Source organism: Ovis canadensis, chromosome 16 (genome assembly GCF_042477335.2).
Source record: "Ovis canadensis isolate MfBH-ARS-UI-01 breed Bighorn chromosome 16, ARS-UI_OviCan_v2, whole genome shotgun sequence".
Lineage (NCBI taxonomy): Eukaryota > Metazoa > Chordata > Mammalia > Artiodactyla > Bovidae > Ovis > Ovis canadensis.
Genome location: NC_091260.1, coordinates 22,362,323 through 22,381,432, shown reverse-complemented (window position 1 = coordinate 22,381,432; position 19,110 = coordinate 22,362,323). Strand labels below are relative to the sequence as shown.

Genomic DNA, 19,110 nt, shown 5'->3' with positions numbered 1-19,110 from the left:
GTCGTATTTACACATGAGATGGATAAAGATTAGCCTTTACTCGTCTTTCCCAAGTAGACGAAAGCTAGAGATGTGGCCATTTAGAAAATCAGCTGTCCACATGAGATTCTGCAGGAGGAGCATTGCTGAAAGTGGTCCTCAGCAGGACACTCCCAACTCCTGAACATTGGAATGAGCCACAAACCACTCATTATTTCACCTATGGATTTTATTTAAGTTTTACTTATGGTTTTGTATAGTGATCTAGTAAACTGTATTTGCATAACATTAAATAGAAATCCTGGTTATTTCATCATAAATCTAATGAGAAGCACTCAGTGGCCTCTTACTGAATACTAGGTAGAATTTAAGCTAGTAATCACTTACCCACCCCATTCCTCTGTGCCCAACCACACACACAAACTAAAGACATAAATCTTTGCTCTCATGATGAAATGTTAGTTAACACGCAATTAGAAGGTTTTCGGCTGTATTAATAACTAAAGCCCCTTTGTTTTAAATATGCAGTATCTTTAATGTAAAATCTATCAGTGTGTTAAAGAAAATACAAGAAATTCCACGTTAATGGAAGAACTTCTCATAATGCTAAAGAACTGAAGACTGATACAGATGAACTAACTGGCTAGTCATGACTCGCTTTTGGTTCTAGTCTTCAGCTCCCCCAGGAAAACTAATTTTTTAGCAGCTTTATGCTGGTTCCTAGAAAATGTAAGTTGAAAAGTCCTTTGGATTTTCTAAGGAGAATAGAATATTTTTCTCATTCCCTTTCTTTTTCTAATGGTCTGATACCTTACTGCTGTTCTATTTTTTCCCCACCCCATTTCTGGTTCTGCTCTTCAGCAGCTGTTTTCTCCCTCCCTGCAGGTGACCCTGATCCCGACTCATGACTCAGAAGTGATGAGGGAATGGTACCAGGAGACCCATGAGAAACAGCAGGACCTCAACATCATGGTTTTAGCAAGCAGCAGCACAGTGGTTATGCAAGATGAATCCTTCCCTGCATGCAAGATCGAACTGTAACAACCAAGGTCAGCCGCACCACAGGATTTGAACTCTGTTTCCAGAAATTCTTCGATTTGAAACCACCTTTTCTAAAAAAAAAAAGAAAAAAGTCAATTCATCTAAATAAGTCGCTGAACTGTTACCTGCCAAACACTATACTGTGTCATGGTGATACAAGTCACTAATATTTCTCAGTTTTTGCTGATTGCTAAGGGAAGCAGCAGTCTTCCCACACTAGGGTTCAAGTTACTGCAAAATTACCTACCCCAGTTCATCTCTGCTGAACATTTGGAAACCATGCACTAGCAAACCCAACTGACTTCTGCTAAGGTAGAGGCATTTGTCTTAGAGAGAAAGAGAGAGAGAGAGAGTGCGCGTGCACAAAAGAGAGGGAACACAGGGCAGAGAGAGAGAGAGAGAGAGAGAATGAGAAGGAAAAAGGAATGCAAGAGAAGGAGATGTAATGGTAGAGAGTGCTGGTGAGATACCAGAGAGAAAGAGAGCAGGGTGGGGCAGGGAGGAGAAAATAACCGACAGTCACGTCTGCATTTTCTGTCTATTCTGTTGTCTGCAAAATTTGCAACTTGTGTCAGTCTGAGTCATCAAAAAGGGTCTTAATTTCCTAAAACAAGTTGGCTGGAAGAAAACAGAAAAGAACAACACTTGTTATGAGGGCATGTGAGATTTTTCACGCCTTAATTAAGCTCCTTCAGTTTGAAGGCTGCACACTGACCTAGTGTAGTGAGTGTAGACTGGACATACAAGTGGTTTGAACCCCATTCAGAACTCTCAGACTCTTCAAACACACAAGTAGATTGATCTAAGGCATGTTCCCAGCATCTGTGCACACAGTTAGTCCACTCTGAGTCAATTAACCTGCATGTGGAGACACCCAAGTCCACCCCAATTAACAAGCAAATACCAAAGCAGTTGGGAGTACATAGGTAGACAATTTGCCTTAGGAAGTGACTTGAATGTACAAAGATACTTGATGCACTTATTTTTTAATGTGAGACAGCAAGTTTATAAAACATCCGTGTAGGATTATAGATACTCCAGTTACAGGAGCATGTGTGTGCATGTGGGAGGGGTACTTGGAGCTTACCTGATTGGTGCAACAGTCTGATGCTGAGCATTGTGTGTTGAATACCACCTCAGGCCCCTCAGCCAAACAAGTTGAGCCTGTCTTAGCTTCTTTACTACTGCAAGTTCAAGACTGAAATGGCTTCTATGATCAGAACTGGGAAAACAGTGAATCTTAATGGTGGAAGAGGTTCTTAGCAAGTGTACAGTATTTAGCTTCCTTTGTCTTACAGTGGCTTTTTTTTTTTAAATTTTCCATTAATTTCAGCATAATTATGGGAACAAGTGTACAGAAGAATTTTTTTTTTAAGATATGTGGGAACTTTTCATAGATGAACTTTTTAACAGATGTTTTCATTTACAGGAAAATGCACAGAAAATTTTCAAGTGACAGTCCTTTTTTTTTTTTTAACTGTTTTGTAAGACAAAAAAATGAGTAGTGTTTTTTGAAGTTCTGGTGAAAACTGAAGTCTGATATTGCAGTAATAATATTTATTAAAAGTCCATCCTACCAGGAATAGTGATAACTCCCACCCCTTGAGTCCCATAACAAAAATCTGAGTATGTGCTATTTGAGAGTGGGAGAGAATGGCTAAACTTTTCTAGGCCATCACAAGTACATCAGTGGTATCCTGCATACTTCTTTCAAGATCTTCAACCATGAGGTAAAAGAACCAAGACAAGTTCAAAGGACCCTAGCAAAAAATTTGCTTTGGGATTTTCTTTTCTGGGAAAAAAAATTCATTGAAAGCAAATGAATTTCCAGCTCCTGCGGTTTATTATGTAGAGTTCAGAGATCATGTTCATCATTGTTATCACTGAACTATGAACCTGGGAAGCCAGTTCATGATTAAAACTGACGTCAAGTTTCAAGTTGCAGATCAACGCACCCAGTGTTCAGATGTGGCAAACTTTTCGGTGACAGCTGTTCTGGGCTCTGTCGCGTTGCGTCTCCTGCAGACTCTAAGACCTACGGAGTAGTCAACAATCACCTCGTTTTATTTTCTATGTAGTTATTTATTTCAGAATTAACATTTTAGTTTATTTTTGTCTGATAAGTGTGTGTTTTGCACTGCTAACTACTCTGAGGGTTTAAACAATGCTTCTTCTGGGTCCCTTCACTGAGGACCAAATGCAGTCTACTTAATGCTGTGAATTACATTTTTCAAATGTTTAATTTTTTTAAAAAATTAATCTATTTTTTTTTAGGCTTCTCTAGAAATGCAACTTTTATTTATTACCCTATTTCTTGGAAGTCCTTAAGAACAACACATTGATTAAGGGTACAAAAAGTGAACACATGATAGGAAACTCATTGACAGAAATGGATTTCAATGAGTATAAACTCATCTACTTCAAAGGTGTTTTAAGAGCCAACCTACGATACTCAAGATAATTCTTAATAACTAGTTGTTGAGTTGGTTCACAAAATGCATTGGAAGAGAAACAGACTTCCAGCCTTCTTGCCAAATTCAGACCTCTGGTTGATTTTTCTTTGATAGAAGATGGAATTGTTTTCCAATTTCCCACATTAATTTACCATGTACATAATTTTGCTTTAAGAAAAAAACCAAACATTTTAGGAGAATTATAGCCAGTCTTCAAATATAACCGTTCTATCCCACTCTTTTTCTTTCTTTTTTTGCTTTGGAATTTAGTGGAAAAAAATACACAAAAGCTGTCACTGATCAGCTGGCTCTTTAAATAGATAAGTACCTTTCTCCATCCATTATTCTCAGTGATGACCACAGAGCCCAAATATCACAGGAAAACCAATATTTATATTATAGGTTGCTCCTGTCCTTCCAGACACCTTTCCTACCTGTGTGACTAACCTAATTTTGCTAGTTCCATAAATATACAATTAGTTTAGAAACAGCCATCACAATGTACCATGTACATTCATGGTGAGAGCTAAAGATTGACACAGACTTCTAGGAGCTTTATTCATACTGATTATGTAATCCAATTGTATAGATTGAATATTTGAGTGGAAGGAATTTACATTCTGTTTAAATGATGGGATTCCATCGAGATATAGCACTCATGATCATGACCTTTTTGGTAGTATTCTTAAAATTCTACAGAGACTAAATGTTAGAGATGATCCTCCATTTTCAATTTTAACTAATTCTATCCCTTCTCTCAAAACCCAATCCTTGTGCATGCTTTTCTCAGTCTTGTGGTGGGACTGGATACAATGACTGACCTTCCCCTTCACCCCTCCCCCAACCCTTAAATGCCATTTCCCATGGAGTTCAAAAAAATTTTTTTTCTTAACCTTACATATCATAGTGAATGGTTTCCCCAGTGTATATGAATGTTTTAAGTGTCTCCAATAGCTTACACAGTTTAGGAGCTTTCCAATACTCATTTAATAAGGTTTAATCATTTGCTAATGGAAATTTTACCACTTCTCATTTTCCCTGTTACCAAATTTCAGCTCTCAGGAGCTCTTCTGCAATTCTGAAATTGCTTTTCTTGCCTCTTTAGTCACCTGTCACAGGAGGTTCTTGCTCAGTAATGATATGGTGAGTTAGATTAATAACTTTTTTTTTTTTTGCACTTCAGATTTAGAAGAAACGATCCTGTTTCCATTTGAAAGGAACTGTAAAGCTTTTTATCATTTAACCAACTGAACAACACACCAAAAGCAGCCTAGGGATGAGCACTTCTTTGAAGGCGATTAGGTTATTCACCTGGTATTAAAACTATTTACTATGAAAAAAAAAATCTGTGACTTTATTCACTTTAAAAGGCAGCATCAAAAACTGAAAAGGAACGGGAAAATAAACAGCTTCTCTGTACTCATTTGGCGCTCCCCGAAAAAAAGGAGCCATTGAGATGGGGCCTCTCGAGACCAGGCTGCCCAGCAGGAGGCCCCGAGGCCCTTCCCCTGGGAGGGTGGGGCCTGGGCCCTGCCGAGAAGCACCTCCCACTCCTCTCTCTCGTCCTGAATGGTGTTTGTGTCGGTCCGCAGCTGTGTATGGTATTACGTCTTATAATCCTGCATCACTTCTATCCTATCCAGTCATATCTAATGTAGAAAATTAGTTTCCAGTGAAAGTAATATGTAGTGCTTTTATGATATTTGTGTGCAATATCCCCTCTTCCATTGAGGATATTTGATGTAAAAGAAAAAAGAAAATCAGTTCCACAATAAAAATACAAAAGTGAGTGTGTGTGCTGTGTCGTCTTTGGTTGTGTATTGCTCTCGGGCGCGTCGGAGAGTTGGGATCTGCTGCCCACAAAGATGTGCGTGTGTGGGGGGTTCTTTCACGAGGGTGATTATATTCTTTGCAGAGTGGGTTCCCTGGTTTTTGGTAAACTTCTGAGAGGGCCCTTTTTTACAACTGCTGTTACTGCTGCTGCTAAGTCACTTCAGTCGTGTCCAACTCTGTGCGACCCCATAGACGGCAGCTCACCAGGCTCCATCCCTGGGATTCTCCAGGCAAGAACACTGGAGTGGGTTGCCATTCCCTTCTCCAGGCATGAAAGTGAAAAGTGAGCATGAAGTTGCTCAGTCGTGTCCGACTCTTAGCGACCTCATGAACTGCAGCCTACCAGGCTCCTCCATCCATGGGATTTTCCAGGCAAGAGTACTGGAGTAGGGTGCCATTGCCTTCTCCAACAACTAGTTATCTTTTATAGCTAAGCCGGAGAGGACCTTGGGGTCTAAGGACAGAAACTGGAAGATCAGATAGAGTTAAAATTACTGCTTACAAAGAAAAAGTAAATAGAGCAATGTAACTGAAGGAAGATATTGAGAGGGTTTCCTACTAAATTATAAACCCCCAAACCAAGTTCTCATCCTAGGTTTGCCATACCTGGCTGTGTGTGTGACCTCAGTCATTAATCTGTCCTGACTTTCCTTCCTTACCTGTAAAAAATGAGCAGATTTGACAAGATGGTCAAACTGGATGATTCCTCCAAGGGCTGACTTTCTGGAGCTCTACAAAGCCATCACACTCCATCATTGTATCTTCGCTTGTTGCTCAGTTACAGAATAAACCCTGTATAACTAACATAATATGCTGTGGATTAGATTCACACCTTGGAACTAGAAATTGTTTAGGAAAAGTGATGATAAATAATAATAAGGAATTCCCTTTAATCATTCAATGATGATTATACCTTTACTCCATACTCAGCAGTGGGTAAGACTATGGGGTTTGTTTAAAGGTGAGCAAAACTAAGTCCTGCCCTAACTGGTCTCAGTGACGGGGACTCCCCAAATCCAAGGATGAGTGTAGGTGACCACAGGAAAACCACCTGATATTAGGCTAAACTGAGGCCAGGTGCAGGTGCATCATTGTTTTAGACAAAGTAAACTCCAGGCAGAGGTAACCGCTCAGAGGAAGGCTCACGAGATGTTGGGAAGCACAGACTGCCCAGAATGGCAGGATGCAGGGTGGGAGGCCCCAGCACCTCAACTCCCTCCACAGAAGACATGCCCACGGAGTGACATGCCAGTACTTGGTCCTGTCTGTCTGCAGAGATGGTCCTTTGGCCTCAAATGCCCACTGCAGCCTGTCTGGAGTCATAATGATGTTCCTTTGTCACAGATAACTCCTTATAATCTTATACTGTGCCTCCAAGTCATGGGGCTGGTAGATGGGTCCCATTAGAAGTCGCTGTATGCCAGAAGGCATTCTGAAATCCCTCCAGAAATTAAAGGGTTAAGCATGTGAACGCTCAGGGTGGGAAATCATGACCAAGTGATTTTAATTACATCTGTTAGATTAAACAAAGATAAGTTTTCTATTCTACTGCCAAACAGCTCGGTTCCAGGAAGTCTTTCTGGCCTGAACTTAAGAGTGACCAAGCAACCCGGTTTGCCCAGGACTGCCCTGCTTTAAGCACAGGAAGTCCTGAGTTCCAAGAGACCCTCAGTCCCAGAGAAGCCCCCAGTGCTGGCCATGTGTTTCTGTGCCGCCCCTCCGCCCCCACCAGGCCAGCTGGTCCTGTTCTAGCATACCTTGAAGGGAGCTTTTCTTCCGTTTCTGTTTCCCTATTTTGCAGGCAAATTAACAAAGTTGTGTTACAGGACTAAGACTACATTTTCTTTCTCTTTATAAATGTATTGCTCATTCTAGATGCTTCTCTGTCCTTATAATCAGTCATCTTTCAACACACTCTTGACTCATGAATTCTTGGTTTCTTGTGTAATCCTGGATCCCACCATTTCCTCTTTGATCTTACACTGTACCTCTTGGCAGTGCACTGGAGCCACACAGGCAGACTGAGTTTTGGTGAGTCAGTTCCTTCATACGAGCTGCTGCTGCTGAATCCCTCAGCCGTGTCTGACTATGCAGCCCTTTGGACTGTAGCCCGCCATGTTTCTCTGTCCATGGGATTTTTCAGGCAAGAATACTGGAGTGGGTTGCCCTTTCCTCCTCCAGGGGATATTCCCCACCCAGAGATCCAACCTCTGTCTCATGTCTCCTGCATTGCGGGCAGGTTCTTTTACTCGCCGAACCATGTAAGCAGTTCTGGCTAATTGTCTGGGGGTTACCAGCAATGTTTCACAGATGGTGGCACATCATCATAGGGCATGAGAAATAGGCACAGTTCTATTTCACAGCTTCGACTGTGCCCCACTCAAACCAATCATGCACGCTACTTTTAAATGCAGTCTCATGGATTTAAACACAGTGTGTCAACTGATGGCCTTTATAATTTCTCTCTAGTCTGTACTTCCCTGATCTCCAAACTCATACACACAACTGCCAATTAAAAGCTCCATTCTGATGTCCAGTAGGGTCTTTAAAATAACCCAAATCAAATTTAACATGCTCCCAAATACATTCCCAGTCTCCCCAAACTGCTTCTCCTCCTAGGCTTTTCCACCTCAGGAAATGGCACACATTTCATTCCAGTTGCTCAGGTCAAAAATCTCGACCCGTTAGCAATTCTGTGGGCTCTTCCTTCAAGACACTTCCAATCTAACCCCTTTTCACATTCACTGTTGCTACCCTTGTCCAGGCCAGTCATTTCTCCCCTGGATGACTGGTTTCCTGCTTCCTATTTTTGCCCTCCAAGCCTATGCTTTTCATTGCACCTAAAGTCGAGTAATCCTCTAAGAAGGCTAGGTTATATCATGTCATCCAGTGCACAAAACCTTCAGATTTTTGTGGCTTTCATCTTGGAATAAAAGGCAAGGTCCTCACTAGTGGGCAGCGGGCCTTCAGCACCCATCCCTTCGTTTGCCCCTGGTCTCCCTGACCTCATCTCCCTTGGCTCCTCCACTTGCACAGTCTGCTCCAGCCATACAGGCCTTGCTCTTCCTCATGCACTCTAGGCATGCTTCTCTCCAGGGTCTTTGTCTACTACGCTTTTTCCCAGCAGACTCCAAGATCCTCAACCTCATCTGCATGGGTCTTTTTTTTTTTTTTAATTTTTATTTTTACTTTATTTTACTTTACAATACTGTATTGGTTTTGCCATACATTGACATGAATCCACCACGGGTGTACATGCATTCCCAAACATGAACCCCCCTCCCACCTCCCTCCCCATAACATCTCTCTGGGTCATCCCCGTGCACCAGCCCCAGGCATGCTGTATCCTGCATTGGACATAGACTGGAGATTCGATTCTTACATGATAGTATACATGTTTCAATGCCATTCTCCCAAATCATCCCACCCTCTCCCTCTGAGTCCAAAAGTCCGCTATACACATCTGTGTCTTTTTTGCTGTCTTGCATACAGGGTCATCATTGCCATCTTTCTAAATTCCATATATATGTGTTAGTATACTGTATTGGTGTTTTTCTTTCTCGCTTACTTCACTCTGTATAATCGGCTCCAGTTTCACCCATCTCATCAGAACTGATTCAAATGTATTCTTTTTAACGGCTGAGTAATACTCCATTGTGTATATGTACCACAGCTTTCTTATCCATTCATCTGCTGATGGACATCTAGGTTGTTTCCATGTCTTGGCTATTATAAACAGTGCTGCGATGAACATTGGGGTACATGTGTCTCTTTCTATTCTGGTTTCCTCGGTGTGTATGCCCAGCAGTGGGATTGCTGGGTCATAAGGCAGTTCTATTTGCAATTTTTTAAGGAATCTCCACACTGTTCTCCATAGTGGCTGTACTAGTTTGCATTCCCACCAACAGTGTAGGAGGGTTCCCTTTTCTCCACACCATCTCCAGCATTTATTGCTTGCAGATTTTTGGATCGCAGACATTCTGACTGGTGTGAAGTGGTACCTCATTGTGGTTTTGATTTGCATTTCTCTAATAATGAGTGATGTTGAGCATCTTTTCATGTGTTTGTTAGCAATCCGTATGTCTTCTTTGGAGAAATGTCTATTTAGTTCTTTGGCCCATTTTTTGATTGGGTCCTTTATTTTTCTGGAATTGAGCTGCATGCATGGGTCTCTTTTCAAATGTCATCTTCTCCAAAAGGCCTTCCCTTACCACTCTACATTAGCCTGCAAGCTCCGCCACTTAACCTGAACTCTCTTTCCCCCTTCCTTGCTTTCTCTGTATCACCACGTGGCATATACACTCATTATCTGTCTCCTTCTGAAGACCAGAAACACAAGGGAAGGGATCTTAATCTGTTTTGTTCCCTTCTATATCCTCAGTGACTACTTTAGCCATTCCTGACACATACTAGATGCTCAATAGATATTTGCTGAATGGCTGAATGAAAGAAGAAACAAATTTCCCCTCAGCACAGTGATTATATGGGGTGGCTGTATGAAAAGGGGTTTGGAATTAGACAAACTTGCATTCAAACACTGTCCTTGCCACTTGGTAATTGTGTGGCCCTAGGCAAGTCATATTAGTCAGTTTCTTCCTTTGCAAAGTGAGGGTGATAATCTCTGCCTTGCAGGATTATATAAGGATTAGAGAGGACTTAATTAGGTAGGAATAGGCATCCACAAAGAGTTATTAAGTACAATTTGTGTAATCAAGATGGGTACAGGACTGCTTGTGACTCAGAGCCTGGACAACAGTGACACCGACGGTGGCCCAGCAGACGATCACCTGAGGAAACGAAACAAGCGTTCTTGCTTATTCCACACACAATCTTAGGCACACTAACCTCAGCATCTTAAGAACTAAAATGCTGAACTCTGCAGAGACGAAGCATCCTGGAAACCAAAACACAAAGCAAGTTCTCTTACCACTGGGTATATCAGAGGATATAATGTCCCTTTTATAAATCCTTTATAAACCTTCCCCTAAGTCCTCAATCTACCATTTAAAGCTCATAATGGAATTTATTTTCAGATGCTTTTTGTAAGGATAAACCACTTTATAAACATGTCCAGCTCAGATCTGGAATTCTCATGTTTATGCATAATAAATACACAACCTAAGAGTTTTAAACGAAGATCCCAGTGATAACTGCTACAATCTCAGGGGGTACTGTCACCATCCTTAGTCTGGACTTCCTTGTTACCATACAGGTAATAACACCCTCAAGGCAGCCTGCAATGTAAGCGAAAGGCCAAATCAATGGGGAAAGAAAAGGTTATTCTTAAGTGAAGAAGCTGTTATTTGGAATAAAAGGTGGTTTTCCTGACATCACTTTGCTTGCTGAAAAGCATTCTTCTTCATGTTTTCTAAGGTAAGATTCAAAACTTATCATTTTCAGTTTGAAAAGTTCATCTTTGAAGGTTATTAACAACCTCTGGATGAAAAGAAAATCACACCACACTTTCTTTTATGATTCACTGAAACCAAAGCTTGCTTGAACCCATTTCCAAACTCATCCCCCTCTCAGCCACGCACCTGGTGGCAGTGGTGTCAGGTTCTGCTGACTCCGGAGAGGAAGCAGCTTCATGGAACTCAAGACTCCTAGTTCCAGGTACTGACCCCCAGAAAACAAAATCATATAAATCACAGACAACCTAAGGACTGGGAGAAAACATTCACACATGATGCAACCAACAAGGAATTAATTTCCAATATACAACAGTTCGTACAGCTCAATAACAAAAATCCAAACAACCTAATCAAAAAATGGGCAGAAGGCCTAAATAGACCTTTCTGCAATACAGATGGCCAATAGGCACATGAAAAGATGTTCAACATCGCTAATTATTAGAGAAATGAAAATAAAAACTACAATCAGGTATCATCTCACACCACTCAGAATGGCCACCATCAAAATGTCTACACAATAAATGCTAGAGGGGTTGTGGAGAAAAAGGAACCTTCCTATCCTATACTGTTGGTGGGGATGTAAATTGGTGTAGCCACTATGGAGAATAGGGTGGAGGCTCCTTAAAAAACTGAAGTTACCCTATTATCCCAGCAATCCCACTCCTAGACATATATCCAGCAAAAGTCAAATTCGAAAAGATATATGCAACCCAATGTCCACAGCAGTACCTACAACAGCCAAGCCATGGAAGCAACCTAAATGTCCACTGACAGATGAGTGGATAAAGATGGGGTAAATATACACACCATGGAATATTGCTCAGCTATAAAAGAGAATGAATAATGCCATCTGCAGCAACCCGGACAGACCTAGAGATTGTCATATTAAGTAAGCCAGAGAAAGACAGATGCTGTACGACATCACTTATATGTGGGATCTTTATGTGGAATTTTTTTTAATTGGATGCTAATTATAATACTGTATTGGTTTTGAATCTTAAATATGATACAAATGAACTTATTAGCAAAACAGAAACAGACTCACAGACATAGAAAACAAACTGATGGTTACCAAAAGGGAAAAAGAGGTAGGGGGATAAATTAGGAGTTTGCCATTAGCAGATACAAATTACTATATATAAAATAAACAACAAGGTCCCACGGTATAGTACAGGGAACTATATTCAATATCTTATAATGAATTAGTAATGAAAAAGAATATACATATATACATATGCTGCTATATATACATAAATATATAAATACATATATACATATACATACATATATACATATGTATATACATACATACATAAATACATATATACATATACATATGCTGATATATATGTATATATAAAACAGAATCACTTTGCTGTACACCCAAAACTAACATGACATTGTAAATTACCATTTATCCTTGCCCATACAGACTTTTATCTGAAGGGATAATGGCCCCACCCTCTATCACTGCATATTTTATACTCATATACAGTTAAATGAGACAAATAATTATTTTTTTAGCCTAAGAAACATCATTTGTAAATGAACCATTTACACAAACATTATTCTTGGGTCTCATCTATCTCACTGCAAAAATTTCTGTGGATGCCCAGCTTGCATACCCCAGGGCAAGGTTTGTAAACTTGACATTACTGACATTGTGGACTGGACAGTTCTTGTTATGGCAGCTGGCCCTGTGTGCTATAATAAGCTTTAGCAGTATAGTGCCCCTAGACTCAGTAATATGCTATCAATATTTCATTCAGGGTGAAAAAATAACTGATAAACTAGTTTGATTACTTTTAAAATTGAAAAGATACACCCATTTGAATGCAGAGTTCCAAAGAATAGCAAGGAGAGATAAGAAAGCCTTCCTCAGTGATCAATGCAAAGAAATAGAGGAAACATCAGAATGAGAAAGACTAGAGATCTCTTCAAGAAAATTAGAGATACCAAGGGAACATTTCATACAAAGATGGGCACAGTACAGGACAGAAATGATATGGACTTAACAGAAGCAGAAGATATTAAGAGGTGGCAACAATACACAGAAAAGCTGTACAAAAAAGACCTTCATGACCGAGATAATCACGATAATGTGATCACTCACCTAGAGCCAGACATCCTGGAATGCAAAGTCAAGTGGGCCTTATGAAGCATCACTATGAACAAAGCTAGTGGAATTCCAGTTGAGCTATTTCAAATCCTCAAAGATGATGCTATGAAAGTGCTGCACTCAATATGCCAGCAAATCTGGAAAACTCAGCAGTAACCACTGCTGAGTTTCCAGGACTGGAAAAGGTCAGTTTTCATTCCAATCCCAAAGAAAAGCAATGCCAAAGAATGCTCAAACTACCGCACAATTCTACTCACCTCACACCCTAGCAAAGCAATGCTCAAAATTCTCCAAGCCAGTCTTCAACAGTATGTGAACTGACAACTTCCAGATGTTCAAGCTGGTTTTAGAAAAGGCAGAGGAACCAGAGATCAAACTGCCAACATCCACTGGATCATTGAAACAGAAAGTTCCAGAAAAACATCTACTTCTGCTATATTGATTACGCCAAAGCCTTTGACTGTGTGGATCACAACAAACTGTGGAAAATTCTTCAAGAGATGGGAATAACAGACCACCTTACCTGCATCCTGAGAAATCTGTATGCAGGTCAAGAAGCAACAGTTAGAAATGGACATTGAACAACAGACTGGTTCCAAATTGGGAAAGAAGTATGTCAAGGCCATATACTGTCACCTTGCTTATTTAACTTATATGCAGAGTATACCATGCGAAATGCTGGGATGGATGAAGCAAAAGCTGGAATCAAGATTGCCGGGAGAAATATCAATAACCTCACATGTGCAGATGACACCACCCTTATGGCAGAGAGCAAAGAAGAACTAAAGAGCCTCTTGATAAAAGTGAAAGAAGAGAGTGAAAAATTTGGCTTAAAACTCAACATTCAGAAAAAACTAAGATCATGGCATCCAGTCCCATCACTTCATGGGAAACAGATGGGGCAACAATGGAAACAGTGACAGACTTTATTTCTGGGGGCTCCAAAATCACTGCAGATGGTTAGTGCAGCCATGAAAATAAAAGATGTTTGCTTCTTGGAATAAAAGCTATGACTAACCTACACAACATATTAAAAAGCAGAGACATTACTTTGCCAAGAAAGGTCTGTCTAGTCGAGGCTATGGTTTTTCCAGTAGTCATGTATGGATGTGAGAGTTGGACTATAAAGAAAGCTGAGCACAGAACTGATGCTTTTCAATTGTGTTGGAAAAGACTTGAGAGTCCCTTGGACCTCAAGGAGATCCAACCAGTCCATCCTAAAGGAAATCAGTCCTGAATATTCATTGGAATGACTGATGCCAAAGCTGAAACTCTAAGACTTTGGCCCCTAATGTGTAGAACTGACTCACTGGAAAAGACCCTGATGCTGGGAAAGATTGAAGGTGGCAGAAGGGGACAACAGAGGATGAGATGGTTGGATGGTATCACTGACTTGATGGACATGCATTTGAGCAAGCTCCAGGAGTTGGTGATGGACAGGGAAGCCTGGTGTACTGCAGTCCATGGGGTCGCAAAAAGTCAGACACAACTGTGCGATTGAAGTGAAAATTGACAAATTTCCTATATGCATATCTGATATCCACAGCCAGCCAGGAATGATGAAGACAAAATGCAAAATTTAGTGTCAAGGCAACACATCCCTAAGGAGAGGAGACTAAAGTATTTGTACCTTATCATTGCTTCTTCTTACTCCAACAATCTGCCTCTTTCTTCTTTTTTTCTATTTTTGCTTGTGGGCACGGTAAGGAGGTGCAGGGTAGGTGTGGGCTGTTCATTTCAGTCCAGTTTAAACTAACTTCTGTTGAAGATCTACTTTACATGACTCCACAGAGAAGATGAAGACCATATCTGCCCCAGGACAGCATAAGCCAGACCTATGTGACTAAGAACAAAGCAGATGATGGTGATTTCCCTTCATTAGAGCTTTCCTAACTCTGGGCTTGAAGTGCTCTTCCTGTGAACACCCACAGCACTCTGTGTTTCTAATGATACTTACTAGTTTATCAAGGGCAGGGCTTTTTCAACCTCTCCCTTATTATGACAAGCAGAAGATCCAAGATACATCAAAAGGCACTTTTGCTCAGTAAACCAACCACCATCATAAAGGGCCTCTGCACTGGCCTCCTCTGTTAGTTATTTGAGGGTAGAGTCCAATGCTGACTCATCCGTGAAGACTCCATGGCTCTCACTTACGATGCCCAGCACACAGCATGTGCCACACAAATGCTTGTGCGGGAAAGCCATGTCAGAACAGAGACAGACTGCCTGCTATAGTCACCGAGCCTCTATGGGGGAGGTCAGGGGCGCTAAACAGAGCAGACGGCAGAGGGTCACTGCAGCTGAGATGCAGCACAATGAAAGCCAAATCCTCAGGGTCTAATGAGCCAGCAGTGAACCAGTAAGTGGAGATACCCTTTTAAGAAGTTTGAAGACAAAAGGAAGAATAACAGGGTGGTAGCTTTGACTGATGGCAGGATAACGGCTTTTTAGTTTCTAGAAGGGAAAGAAGTCCTGGATAAGACTGTAGACTTGCAGAAATAAGGGAGCTGTGAGGTTGTACTATGTGACCTATGTCTTCTTGATAAAGTAGGAGGCAAGCTCATCTGCTCACAGTTCTGGGGGGCGGGGGGGGGGAGGGGGGCAAGGGTCTAGGGTTTAAGCAGACCCAGTTGAAAAGCTATTGAGGTAAAAATGATAGTAAGAGAAATGAAAAGGCTACTGAGCTGAGAGGACACCTGTAAAGCTGTAGAGAACCCAGTCAGGTTGATCTCACAACTCTGTATACCAAACTTAGTAGGTCAGAAGCCGACAGAAAACAAACGGCGTGTGTCCGTCTCCTGTGGCTGTTGCAACAAAGGACTACAGACTGAGTGACTTAACAGAACAGAACAGTACCGGAGGCTTGAAGTCCACAAGCAATGTGATGCTAGCGCGCGGCTCTCTGACGGCTCCAGAAGCCACGCCTCCCTCGCCTCTTCCGGCTTCCGGCGCTGGCCCGCCATCCTCCGCTTGTGGGTGCGCCACTCCTTTCGTGCCGCCATCTTCTCCTTGGGTGTCTTTACCCGGCCTTCCTTCTATCTTTTGTCCAAAATTCTTTTTATTCTTTTAACTTGAATATCTTTGTGACCCTATTTCTAATTAAGGGCCTTCCCTGGTGGCCCAGAGGTTATAGCGTCTGCCTGCATTGCAGGAGACCAGGGTTCGATCCCTGGGTCGGGAAGATCCCCTGGAGAAGGAAATGGCAACCCACTCCAGTGTTCTTGCCTGGAGAATCCCATGGACGGAGGAGCCTGGTGGGCTATAGTCCATGGGGTGGCAAAGAGTCGGACACGACTGAGCGACTTCACTCACTCACTCTAAGGCACTTGGGTCAGGGTTTCAACATATTTTTCACTGCTGCTGGTGGTGGTGGTGGGGCCACAATTCAACCCCATAACGTGGCTCCAAGGACAGAGATCTGTGCATGGCAAATGGGCCTGGATAAAGGGAAAGAGAAGAAATTATAGAGATGCATCAGCAGGATGGCCAATCCAGGGACCCAGATTGGAGGGAGGGCAAGCAATGTGTGAATTCTGGAGATCCAGGTGGTGATCAGTGACAGCGTAAAGGGTTTGCAGGTAGGAAGTAAGTACAAGGAAGGAAGAGCTGGTTCAGCAGGAGTCACATGATCAAAGGGAGATGGGACTTCCAGCTCTAAGATCTTGGATCAGTGATAGGAGGCTGGCAGGCCAGCTCTGACTACGGGAGGTGGTTTCTTGTAGACTGGAAGTAAAGCAAGGATAGATAAGAAGGAAAATGGAGGCAAAACTATGAGCTGAAGTTATCAACCAGATGCTTCATGCCTCTTGATGAAGTAACGGAGTGGCTGAAAAAGGCCCCTGATAAATCGGAATGTCAGCACTGACTTTAGGCCATGATCCTCTACCTGAGCAAGACTCAGGCCCTGTGTCGGATACTGACTGCAGGTGTGTATGGAGGGAACACGTGCAAGCTTGACCCCCCCATTAGTTAGTTTGTAAGTGAGTAGTTTTCTCATTCAAAAATGGGCTAATAGTACTTCCCTCACAGGCCTGCTGGAGTTGGTGCTCTGAGCCTCCTTGACAGATGTTTGTTGTGGTGGTGGTAGTTTTTATTACCATAAATGCCCCAGTCTGATGGAGGAAGATTGAAAATATGTTGCTCCAAATCATAGTAGCTATGTCATTGTTGTTTAGTCACCAAGTCGAGTCCAGCTCTTTGTGATCCCAGGCCTCAGCAGCTATAAAGACTATGAAATCCCCTACCTCTCCCTTCCCTTACTCTGAAGACAAAGAATACACCACATGATCCTAGAACATTTATTTCCACAGGTTCTTGATAAAAGAGCACAATCCTGTATAAAAGTATACAGTACACACGAGGGCAGAATTACGTAGCAAGCCACGGCTGCACTGACACCTTCCACAGGGAAACCCCAGGGAGGAACTTTCCACCTCCTGACAGTTTTATAATCATTTGCATTTCCAATGCACTGCAAGCCCCATTCCACCTTTCATTTTCTCCAGCCTCTAACTGAGATGTGTGTTCATAAGTTGTGCAAGTATGTACAGAAGACTCCCTCTACCTACTGGATGGGAAGTTGAGACAACACGTTGTAAGTCACCCCAAAGTGGTGGGAAGCCTAGCTAGGGAGGCTGCAGAGCCAGGCCTAGCTCTCTCTTCCAAAGTTTTTACATGCCATTGGGGTCTCTGAAATTCGAAAGCCCGAAGGTCCTGTGTCTGCTCCTGTACTGAACTTCTCCCAGTTCAGGTGTGGGAAGGGCAAGCTCAGGAAGAGAGCTTGTGCTTAAGGAGACCAGGGAGGGAGATCTCAGCGCATGCAGGCGGCATTGACACGGGACAGAGAAACCTTCAAAAGCTTGTGCTTGAGACTGGGTTCTTCAGTCACATCTTCTCCCACTATCATTGCTAAGTATCAGGGACTTTCAAGGCTCAAAATTGACCCGTCTCCCAGGAACTCCACGACAAGCCTCAAGAGCCCTTAGATAAGGTACTTAGCTGTGGCTTCAGTCTGGCCACTTGCTACTTTGGTGGTTCCACAGCCTCCCTGGCATCTGGGTGGCTGATTATGTGGCTTGATGTGTGAACAACGTGGCTTCAGTACCATGGGGGTGTGCTTTAAGAACGGGAGACAGCGGATGGAGGACACTGAGGCTGCTGTCGCCACGAATCTTGAGGTGGTCTGGGAGGTCCCGTAGGGTCCGGTTAGGTGGCTGCCTTTGCTGCCCTTCGAGCCTCGTGCTCGAGCCTGGCCTTCTCTCTCATCTCCTTTTCTCTCTGAATCAGTTTTACCAGCTCCAGATGCCACTCCTGCAGCTTCTGTTCATAGGTGGCGATATCCTCTGCTTCACAGGTGGGGAGCTGCTCCTTCACAAGCTGGGTGGTCAGGGTCAGAAGGCTTTCGGACTCAACTTTGCCCAGAGCCTGCAGCTTAGAATGTAAGGCCTATTGGAACAAAGGGCAAAAACAAAACAAAAACAAGGAGATGTGTAAGGGGCAGGAAGGTGAAAAATACAAAGAGGAAAAGAGAAGAGATTAAGTCATTGCAAAATCTGCACATATTCTGCTCACAGGACAAGGTACCTTACTGGAAGCCTGTCACGCTGCCTCTCATCCAGGCACTGATAGCTTCTGCTCTTTGCTTTCAGGGCAGCAATTCCGCTAAGATGCCCCACATGTGGTTTCTTCCTCTTCACTCACACACAGTAAATGGAATTCCATATGCTGTGATTCTCTGTATAATTTGTTTCAAACCACAAAGATTGCAAAAGTATAATGAACCTCCATTTCCTTTCTCACCAAGTAGCAAACCCCATGAACAAAGGACCCTAAGATGCAAACAAAATGGTAGAAGCAGCTGATAAAATGGAGTGAACCCATCCATAGCTTTTCCTTTAGAATAACTGGGATAAATGTTTGCCTAACCAGTTTTCCTTTCAACAGATGGAAGTCATGTCAAGGCTTTCTTACTAATGGCATACTAAACAGCTCCCATGAGTGCTTTCACTATTATAAGCCTCCCCGTGCTGTGCTTCATGAAAGGTTGGCCTTGACACTCTGACTGCTTATGGCTCCATCTGAAATGGCAGCTTGATTTGGTCGGCATTGTAATATTTCTGGAGGAGTAAAGTACTAAAACCACTAATCTACTTAAGTGCTTCAAGATGTAGATCAGAGACCCACTTATGGCCCCACATTTAGCATATACCACATACCCCATGTTCCACAAAATAAATGCGATTTACTGGCGTATGTGATGAGGCCTGCTCTAACA

The 19,110-nt window shown here is 42.4% G+C and overlaps 2 protein-coding genes across 3 annotated transcripts in view; one reads left to right on the top strand and one right to left on the bottom strand.

The window, feature by feature from the left end:
• MAP1B (microtubule associated protein 1B) overlaps positions 1-5,262 on the top strand; it is a 93,725-nt gene extending 88,463 nt beyond the window's left edge. Inside the window, exons 7-8 of one of the 2 annotated variants that reach the window (XM_069556208.1) lie at positions 865-1,028; positions 4,657-5,262. In XM_069556208.1, coding sequence (XP_069412309.1) covers positions 865-1,020 — 156 coding nt within the window. In that variant the 3' untranslated portion in view covers positions 1,021-1,028; positions 4,657-5,262. Of the gene's footprint in view, positions 1-864 lie in introns of both variants that reach the window. The other variant, XM_069556207.1, reaches the window with a different exon arrangement.
• Positions 5,263-17,120: 11,858 nt separating this feature from the next.
• MRPS27 (mitochondrial ribosomal protein S27) overlaps positions 17,121-19,110 on the bottom strand; it is a 102,483-nt gene continuing 100,493 nt past the window's right edge. Inside the window, exon 11 of the mRNA XM_069556203.1 lies at positions 17,121-18,281. Within this exon, the coding sequence (XP_069412304.1) occupies positions 18,042-18,281 (240 nt within the window). The 3' untranslated portion in view covers positions 17,121-18,041. The remainder of the gene's footprint in view (positions 18,282-19,110) is intronic.